Below are 10,207 nucleotides of genomic sequence, written 5' to 3'. Positions count from 1 at the left end.
CTCCTCACCCTCCGCACTCCACAGAGAAAGTCAGAAGGGATAAACAGCAGCCTGTACTGTCCTGATGCTCCGGCAGCTCCCTCCTTCACAGCACCTCTGGGACATCGGGCTGCCACTCACAGACTCATTCATATCACCCTCCTCTCCCCCCATTTGTGCATCCCTGGCTTACAAACCGGGTCCTTAGCCGCTGAATTCTCTGGTCCATGAAAACATGCTATCATAATAAATAATAATAAAGAACCAGCTCCTTGGTTTATTTTTTTTTAGGAAAAGAACCAGAACAGGTTGATACTCCTTTATACAGATTTAACATTGCGCCTTCGGTCACGTGCTTCACTATCATGATCTCTAAAAAATATATTTTTGAGAAGGTATTTGACAAAAAAAAAAAAAAATCATGGTGTAAACAAACAGCTACTTTCGTCTTGTACAAAATGCAATTATTTTATGAATGTCTTTTCAGTTTCTGGTTGTTGGGCATGGCTGCAAGGCACGTCGTCTTCTGGAGAGTCCTGCTGAGGGTAAACCACGTAGCAAACTTTTTGTCCACAGTACGTCATGGATTCTGCATGCACACAACAAAAAGAAAAAGAAAGCACTGTTAGTTTCTTTAACTTCTTGCAGTCTTAATAGGTGCAGATCTTGCGTGCTGCTAACCGGTACTAAAACTAGTGTCGGGTTTAGGTGCAGGCAACACAGGCATGCATGTAGAGCACTAAATTCGGAGATTGCTGCAAAGGGGGGGCTTTCCCTCCATTGCTCTCCAGGGGGACCTCCCCCTTTTCTTCTGCCCATGGGTGCTATTATTTTAATTGTGATTGTGGGTGCTTTTTAAAGATGGTTTAATGTTTTATTTTTGCCATTTGTTTGATCTAGTTTTACTATATGTAAGATCCTTGCTTTGATATTTTAGTCTGCTAAGACCACGTTGAGCTTTCTTGGAAGAGCAGCATGCAAGACTAAATGAAAACAGGAATTACCTTTGGGCCATTGCCACTCCTGAAGTTCACTTATCTGAATACTTATTAGACAGCAGTTAATATTTGCAAGAAAAAAGAGAATCAGCTAATGATTGTCTTTACCATAGCAGAGGTAATGTTGTGTCAAAGCAATAACAACTGGTTTCTTACCGACAAACCTATCTATACACTTTGGTTTTTTTCTCCAATACACTCCCAGGAAAAATACAGGCACTCCTGTTAATATGATAATGAGTCCAATCCCACACACCACTGGTTCAGAATAGAAACTGAAGATCAAGAGAAATGCCCAGAATAGCAGGTAAGTGATTGGAACAAGGAGATTCACCTGAAAAGGACAAAAAACAGTATTGTAGTAGGAATATGTACTCTTGCTCAAAAACACACATCACCCTCTAGATATCAGAGCCAGACAAGGCAGACGGTTGAATAATTCACACCATTTGGATTATCGAGGATGGGGAGTTTTGGGAAACATTTATTCCATAATTTTCAACATTACTGTAAAATGTGAATTACAATAAAAAAACATATAACAATATTTTCTCAGTTAGACATTGGACACACATAAGCATAAAATAAAGTTCTGTTATCGGCACTTCTTTTATTAATGTCCCAGGCTGGCTGATATCGCTTGGCCATCTCTCAATCAATTCTCCCAAGGAATGCCTCATTCCTTTAAGCCCCTTATGACACTATGGCTCTGGAAGGAGGTGCTTTGTCTCCACACCCTTGACCTTGTGCCACACTGGGGGAGGGGGAGGGGGTGTCCATGGGCCCACGAGCCTGTAAGCTGGCTAATCCAGGTCACTACAGGGGCAGTGGGCCTGGGGGTAACCTGCACGGAGCGGCGGTTACTGCCATGGGAAGCTTGCTGGGCAGACTGGATAGACCATTTGGTCTTTTTCTACCGTCATTACTAGGTTACTATGTTACATCCTGGAGGTCCCTCCTCCTCAGAAAGGACAAACTCCCAGCAAATCCTCCCAGTTTTATAACTCCCCGGGACACATTTATTTATTTATTTATTTATTTATTTATTTATTTATTTATTTATTTATACCGCCTACACCGAGGCCCTAGGTGGGGAACAAAGCAACATTCATAAAACTTGGACAAATAAGACATACACATATACCCAGACAGGGGAATAAGCATTTCTTATTCAGAACAGCAATAAGCTCCTGCTGGCGGTAGGGAAAGCCAGTAGAAGGCCAGTATATAAAAGAAAGCCGTGGCCATTTAATTCAAAGGTCCTTCGGCAGTCAATCAGCCGGAGCTCCTGTGACAGTGTCTTCCCTAGCGTCGAGGTGGTGACCGAGAAGGCCCTCTGCCTCGTATCTATTAATCTGGCCTGCCGCTCCGACAGAACGACCGACAGGCCTTTTTGTGCAGTGTGCCGTACTCTGCCAGATTTATAAATTCAGCCCAGAGCGTTAGCCCAGGACAGGGCATCTAGCGCTAGCAGCTTCTACACTGGCACAATGGTTTTGTATTTGATCCCCCACGCTATAGAGAGCCACTGGAGGTCAAAGAGCACAGGCGTGAGTGATATGGTTCCCAATGCTGTCACCTGAAATTAGATGGGCAGCAGAGTTCTGGAGTAGTTGGAGCACCTTGGTGTCATTTAATGGGGTTCCTACATATGTAATGTTACGGTAGTCTATAGTTAGAAAGATCAGGGCCTGTACAACTGTTCAGAAATCATCTGGAAGTAAAAGAGGCTTAATACAGCGTAACAAACATAATTTATAAAAGCCAGCCTTAAGTGCAGATTTAATTTGGGGAATCACTGACAATTTAGAGTTGTTGATGATGATGCCAAGGCTTCTGGTGTGTGAGAGGATCGATCTCAGTATTGCCCAATTTAATAACTGGAGCAATTGAAAAGGTCTCCCTACTTTGGATTAGTTATGAGATGGCCATTAAGTACCGTAATGGAATTCAGGCCTAGTGAAATCGAAGCAGTTGTATCAGGCCAAGATCTTTCAAATGGGATGAAGGACTGAATATCATCCGCAAACAGATGGAAGCCACCAATCACCTAAACCCACACTCTTAAGGGGACCAACACACCACCCCTTATTCACAACATTAAGACATCATACAGACCCTCCCTACAACAAATGTCTGTGGTCTTTCAGTGGTGCTACACTCTCAAACAGTTAAAACATTTTAGATTAACTTTAACTAATGAAAATCCCAAGGTCTCTGCCACCCAAAATATCATGTACCACTAGTCTAAAAAGGAGCACAAATTTGGGGGTCTCCCCACATCTGCAAAGTGTGATCCCTGCTGGTCACGTCCCTTCTCAAAGCAGCGAATGTGGCCATTTCAGCACACCCAGTTGCAATCGGAATTAAACCCCCGATCCCCTGCTGTGAAAGACAGTGTGAATCATAAGACCATTAGCTCAACCATGATTCTGCATTATTACCCTAGAATAAGAATGGCGAGCTAAGAACATAAGAAATTGCCATGCTGGGTCAGACCAAGGGTCCATCAAGCCCAGCATCCTATCTCCAATAAAGGCCAAACCAGGCCACAAGAACCTGGCAATTACCCAAAAACTCCAGCTTTTGTACTCTGCAAACAGGTCTGCTTTTCAAGATAGCACTAATGAATATTTAACAGTCTTATTTGGATGCAATACCTCTGTTTATGGTTAATTAACATACTATAGTTTGGTTATCCTGAAGAGCCGACTTGCTTTTGGCCCTTGAGGACTCCAGTTCACTATCCCTGCCTTATCCAATGAACGATGAGGTCATATACGCGTGCGTCTATGTATAGGGGATGGGTGGGAACTTTTCACCAGTGAATCCAAACCCGGCAGATTTCAATTTGGTTTGAATTTGACAAAATCCATGAATCTTGGGGAGACACAATAACAGATCCACAGAAATCTGAATCAGATTTGTTGATCTGCAGAAATCCATGCTGGAGTTTCCTCTAATTTGTGTTGGATTTCCATGGAGTTTTCCATCAGTTGGAGCCTTCCTTTAAAAGATGTTTATTCAGTTTGGTTTGTGAACCTCTTTTCCTGTGTGTCTATTCATACATCTATTTGTATGTTTATTTTACAGATTTTATATTTCTCTTTCCAAACTTTGCTCATAGAACACGAGACGATGCAAGAATCATCAAATAAAATACCTTCACCTAAATATAATAGCTTGTAGCTAAGATCGACAATAAAAACAGGATTAAAACATCAGAAATAAAACATGATGGGCATACAATTTTTAGAAAAAAAAACCCCCAAATAAGCATAAGTAAGGCCTTGAGTATGTAGTATGTGAGGTGCGCACATATATTAAAGATGTGCTTTCACTGACAGGACATTTTAACAATTTCCCACTTTTAAATAAAAGAAATGACAAATAAAATGTAATTTGTTTTCCTTCGTTTCATTAAAGAAAAAAAAATCGTCGAGTCTCTGCGCCACTGAACTGCCCCTCCCCCCCATGCCTTTGACTAATGCCCCCAGCCTCTCCCGAACCCTCTGATCCCGTGCGGTCTTTAAAATCTGTTTACATCTTCACAGGGCAGGCCTGATCCCAGATGACGCCCGCCGCACTGCTGCTGCCGCCATTTCAAATGTCTCTGGCAAGCTGAGGCTGGGTCCATGGTTCCATGCAAAATGGCTCCAGCTTAAACTGGCCAGCACCATTTTGTACAGAAGAAAGTATTCACTGATGCCAGCCTCGGTCTGCTGGTGCCATTTAAAATAACGGCGGGGCAGGGGTGATCAGGGATGGCGCATGCCCAGTGAAGACTTAAACAGACTTTAAAGGGAGACCGGGGCGACTGGGGAAGGTTCTTTTCTTCCAATGGGGCAGGAACTGGACCATTTTTTTAAATTTGGGGTTGGGGGGGGGGTGGAGTTGTGTTGTTTTCATTTCTAATAAATGAAATATAAAAAAAACAAACAAAAAACCCCCCAGAAAAACCAACCCCTTCCAAAAAAAGTCTCCGTCGCAAAAATGAGAAAAATGTCTGTGTGCATTCAACACATAAAGTATTTTCACCTTGATAGGTCTGAAGAGATTTGGTTTCTTCCACCGCAGCACAATTAGGCCCATGACTGTCACTCCATAGCAGAGGTAGTTAATAAAAGACACATAATTAATTAAGGTGTAGGTGTCACCAATGAGCATGATGATTGCTGTGGTCCCACACTGCAGTGGAAAAAAAGAAATAGGAAATGCAAATTGCTGCATGATTAACTTATTACAACAAAAATTAGAAATGTAAAAGTACAATAACACAGGTAACTACTCTTTTTCCATTCCACATTACTTCGGCTCCCATTGTTAACTGTATCGCGAGCTTTTGAGTTGCCCAGGTCCAGTCTTTTAGATAAGTCCTTTTTCTGGATAATAACAGACCTTAACCGTATTTTATTATGTAATGCATTGCACTTGAATGCTGCACAGTACCTCTGATTACTGCAGGATACAGGCTTTTCTATCTTATGCACGCCAACTGTAAACTCCAGTATGCCAAGCGATCGCTCCACAGCAGACTGAATACGCCACCGTGACTAGCAAAACCCCAGAGCCGTGAAAACGTTCCAGGTAAATCAAAGAAAGTTATGCTGGTGATAAAAAGAAGATGACCCTTAAATGTAATTAATTAATTTAGGGCCAGATATACTAAGGGGCCGGATTTTCAAAAGGTTATGCGCGTAACCAGGTTTACGCGCACCAGGCCTATTTTCAAAAGGCCCGGCGACGCGCGTAAATCCCCGGGACCCTTAAGTCCTGGGGCTTGCAAAAAGGGGCGGGGTCAGAGGCTTCCGACACAGCGGCCATTTGCCGCTGTGTCGGAGATCGTGCAACTTACTTCAGCCCCAGGGCTGATGTAAGTTTTAAAACAAGAAAAAAAACACGAAAAAGGTAGGGGAAAAGGGGCGGGGGAGGTAGGGGAAGGGAAGGTGGGAGGGTAGGGAAGTTCCCTCAGAGGCCGCTTCGATTTTGGAGTGGCCTGGGAGGGAACAGGGGAAGGCAGCACGGCTTGGTGCAGGCTCGACGCCCACAAGGTGCACAATTGTGCACCCCCTTGCACGCGCCGACCCCCGATTTTATAACATGTGTGCACCTGCTCATGCATGTTATAAAATTGGGCGTACATGTGTGCGCGCTGGGTAGCACACGCACATGTACACCCGCATGCACCCTGAAAATCTTCTCCTAAGCATTTTTACTATAGACACAAAAATAGGACAAAACCCTTAGGGGCGGATTTTAAGAGCCCTGCTCGCGTAAATCCGCCCGGATTTACGCGAGCAGGGCCCTGCGCGCCGGTGCGCCTATGTTCAATAGGCCTACCAGCGCGCGCAGACCCCGGGACTCGCGTAAGTCCCGGGGTTTTCTGAGGGGGGTGTGTTGGGGGGCGGGCCCGATCCGCACGGCGTTTACGGGGCGGGACGTAGCGTTTCAGGGGCGGGCCCGGGGGCGTGGTTATGGCCCGGGGTGGTCCAGGGGCGTGGCCGTGCCCTCCGGACCCGCCCCCAGGTCACGTCCCGGCGCGCGGGGATTTACGTCTCCCTCCGGGAGGCGTAAATCCCCCAACAAAGGTAAGGGGGGGTTTAGACAGGGCCAGGCGGGTGGGTTAGGTAGGGGAAGGGAGGGGAAGGTGAGGGGAGGGCAAAAGAAAGTTCCCTCCGAGGCCGCTCCGATTTCGGAGCGGCCTCAGAGGGAATGGAGGTAGGCTGCGCGGCTCGGCGCGCGCCGGCTATACGGAATCGGTAGCCTTGCACGCGCCGATCCAGCGTACTTTTGTTGGCGCCTGATGCGCCAACAAAAGTACACCAAATCGCACTGTTTGAAAATCTACCCGTTAGTAAGGTGGCACACAACTCAATCCTAGCAGATCCCCTAACCAACCAGTTGGGGTTTTTAGGATATCCACAACGAATAAGCATGAGGTAGATTTGTTTTAATGTATTTTATATCTTTGTATTCTTATTTTAAATTTGTATTTTTGTTTGTTTTTGTAATTTATGATGTTTTATGAAGCACTAAGTGTATTATATTGTTGTTTTAATTGATTTATTTGTATCATTGATTTTTATTGTTTCAAGATTTTTTTTGTTTTGATGTACAGTGCCTCACGGCACTTCTTACACCAGGAAGGCAGCCATGAAATTCTTTTAAGTAAATAAATACAATGGAGCTAGTGGATGCATATCTTTCTCATGCATTTTCATTGTGGATATCCTAAAAAGCCAACAGGTTCAGGGATCTGCTAGGACTGGGTTGGGGATCACTGCTTCCCAACTGGCTCAGGGATCTGCTAGGACTGGGTTGGGGATCACTGCTTTAGTACATCAGGCCTCATGAATGTTTTGGCCCAGGGCTTTTCAATTCAGTCCTTGAAACACACTCAGCCAGTTGGGTTTTCAAGATATTCACAATGAGAGAGATTTGCATATAATGGAGACTGCTTGTAAATCTATCTCATGCATCTTCATTGTAGATATGCTGGAAACCCAGCTGGCTGGGTGAGTCCCGAGGACTGGGTTGGGAATCCATGAGCGGATATGTTAGTTGCCTTTATCATAGGGCTTAAGGGAAAATGAAAATTTTGAGAGATTAAGATCTTGTGTAGCAGTGGTCATTCTCTACCTAACTTTTGTGTCAACTGCTGTTGAAGGATAGTGTGCAATGCTTTTCTTGCAGGTGAGTATTCTTTTGATTTATCTTCTTCCACTGCCTTTAAAGGCCAGTCTGAAATAGGCTATGGGGAAAAAGGTGAATAACGCAACCCATGTTTGCATGCAACCGACAGGAAATGCATTTGTGAGTTTGGTCCTCAGCAGTGGAGCTTCGTTGAACCCCAGTGAATGGATTTTCTGTAATTCAGTAACTTTCCCCTGTCTGAGTTGGCTCTCTCTCAGAATAAGTACTCTGAGGTGGAAAGCTACAGCTCCACCCCCCCACGAGTTCTTAATAACTTTAGTCCTAGAGCAAGTTATATGTGTTTTGAAATCCTGGATTTTGGCAAGAAAATCAGAGAAATTAAAATATCTCTGTTTTAAAGAGCATGCAGGTCTTGTAGGCGAACATTCTGTGCTTATTACTTTATCCCTTGTGCATGTGACTTGTGTGCTACAAAAAAACAGACAAGCTTTATCCGCGCTGACAGTGGTTCACACCCTAAGGGCCTGGCTTACTAAAGCTTTTCTCCCCTTCTTCGTCTGTAGGAAAATAGCTTAGCAAATTCGATCCTAAGCCACCAAGATCAATCATCTTTTTAACATTACGTCTGCTCTATAACTTGCAATAGCGTAAATGCAAAAGCTATGCTAATGTGGCAATGAGATGCAAATTTATGCAAAATAGTTCATTACCTATCAGTGCAGCACAGACAAAACTTTTCAGAAATGCATTAATTTACAAAAAGCTACATCTCGTGGAGGTGTGGTTGAGTTCTGGTATACCATCTGCACGTGGGCAAATACTTTAGCATCTGCGGTAACATGTGCCTCCCTTTTCATCTCATTATTAACACGGGCCTTTAATATGCACGATAAACACCGCATTTGATGGTTGATGTTAGTGCATTTTAGTGCGGGTAAAACTGGGACTATATGGATTTTCACAACATGCTTTTGACTGCAGTAAGAGAGGTTTTCTCGGGGAGGGGGGTACTTTAGTTGGGGGAGAAGGTACACGCACTGTCAACAAGTGTACCTCACGCTCTCACTGGAGGCAACTTAAAGTAGACACAAGCGTTTTATCTACATAACCACCCTCGCTTCAAACAGAAACTAGGCTGGGTTGTGCAGGCTGAGGGGCACAGGTTCACTTTTTCAGATCAGAAACTTGAAGAAGACAGCAGCGAGCAGGGGGCGCAGTGACAAGGGGCAGTAGACAGTAACGGTGAACAGGACTGGAGGTAAGTGGTGCAAGGTGGTAGGTCCCAGTCCTCACTGAATTTGATATGTATTTGGTCAGAGCTGAAACCATATTTGCTCAAACTCACTGGAGAGAAAGTTAAGAGAGGATTTTACTGTGTGCATACATCCACCAAATTTAGAGAGATTTTTTTTAACTATTTAATTTGAAAGGCAACACAACCTCTCCATTACTTATAAACAAGACAAGTATAGCTTGTATTAGCAAATGGTCTCCCATACTAGTACAGTAAGGGGTGGATTTTCAAAGGGTTACGTGCGTATATTATGCATGTAACCCCGAAAACCCGCTCCTGCACGCGCCAAGCCTATTTTTCATAGGCTCGGTGATGCGCGCAAGCCCCGGGATGCGCGGATGTCCCGGGGCTTTAAAAAAGGGGCGGGAAGGGGGCTTGGGCATGGGTGAGGCGCCGGTCTGGGGGGGTCCGGGGGTGGGACCGAGGCCTCTGGCACGGCGGCTGTGCCGGGGGATCGCGCAAGTTACGCCTGCCAGAGGCAGGCGGAAATAAGTCAACAAAGGTAGAGGGGGATTTAGGTAGGGCTGGGGGGCGGGTTAGACAGGGGAAGGGAGGGGAAGGTGGGGGGGGGGAGCGGAGGGTACGGGGAAAGCCATTGGGGCTCCCCTAGGGCTCGGCACACACAAGGTACACAAGTGTGCACCTCCTTGCATGTGCCGATCCCGGATTTTATAACATGCGCATGGCTGCGCGCGCATGTTATAAAATTAGGCGTAGATACTAAAATCTGGCCTTAAGTTTCTACTGAGACACACAAGTGTCCGTCCTCTTTAGGCATTTGCTCATCGTTATCTGTCTAGATCCACTGTTAAGACCAGTATTTACTCTGAACTGTATTGTAGATTTCACGTTTACGACTGAGGGTGAAAGTTCAATTCTCAATTAATGCAGTTTTGAGCACCTGTTTTCTCCAACATGAAATATTGGGAGTTTCTTTCTATAACATAGAAATGATAAAATTCGGCTGCATGGATTAAACGATTAATGAGCTTTATGTTCCTTATAGATATGTTTACATCCTTCCAAATTCCCAGTAAACAAATGATGGGTGTGAAGGATGTATCACATTTAGATACGGCTTTTAAAGCAAATGATCAGTTAGCATTGAGTCTAAAAGAACCTGTGAAAGGCAACAAAGAAAATGAAGCTGCCTTGCTCCACCTCCCCCATCATCTTCAGGATACTGCAAATGCAAGATTTTCGGGGGTTTTTTTGGTTCCCAAAATGCAGCAGGCCGAGGTCAAAGGGAGCCATAGTCCCAATCCTGGCATGCCTTGTGAAT

The 10,207-nt window shown here is 44.7% G+C and overlaps 1 protein-coding gene across 3 annotated transcripts in view; it reads right to left on the bottom strand.

The window, feature by feature from the left end:
- Positions 1-230: 230 nt before the first annotated feature.
- The window catches only part of SLC7A10 (solute carrier family 7 member 10), a 95,361-nt gene continuing 85,384 nt past the window's right edge, over positions 231-10,207 (bottom strand). For all 3 annotated transcript variants that reach the window (XM_029608390.1, XM_029608388.1, XM_029608389.1), the window contains 3 exons: positions 5,016-5,165; positions 1,134-1,311; positions 231-568 (listed from right to left, as the gene is read on the bottom strand). In XM_029608390.1, the coding sequence (XP_029464250.1) occupies positions 444-568; positions 1,134-1,311; positions 5,016-5,165 (453 nt within the window). In that variant the 3' untranslated portion in view covers positions 231-443. The remainder of the gene's footprint in view (positions 569-1,133; positions 1,312-5,015; positions 5,166-10,207) is intronic.

Source organism: Rhinatrema bivittatum, chromosome 7 (genome assembly GCF_901001135.1).
Source record: "Rhinatrema bivittatum chromosome 7, aRhiBiv1.1, whole genome shotgun sequence".
Taxonomy (NCBI): Eukaryota; Metazoa; Chordata; class Amphibia; order Gymnophiona; family Rhinatrematidae; genus Rhinatrema; species Rhinatrema bivittatum.
This window is presented reverse-complemented; position numbering and strand designations above follow the sequence as displayed.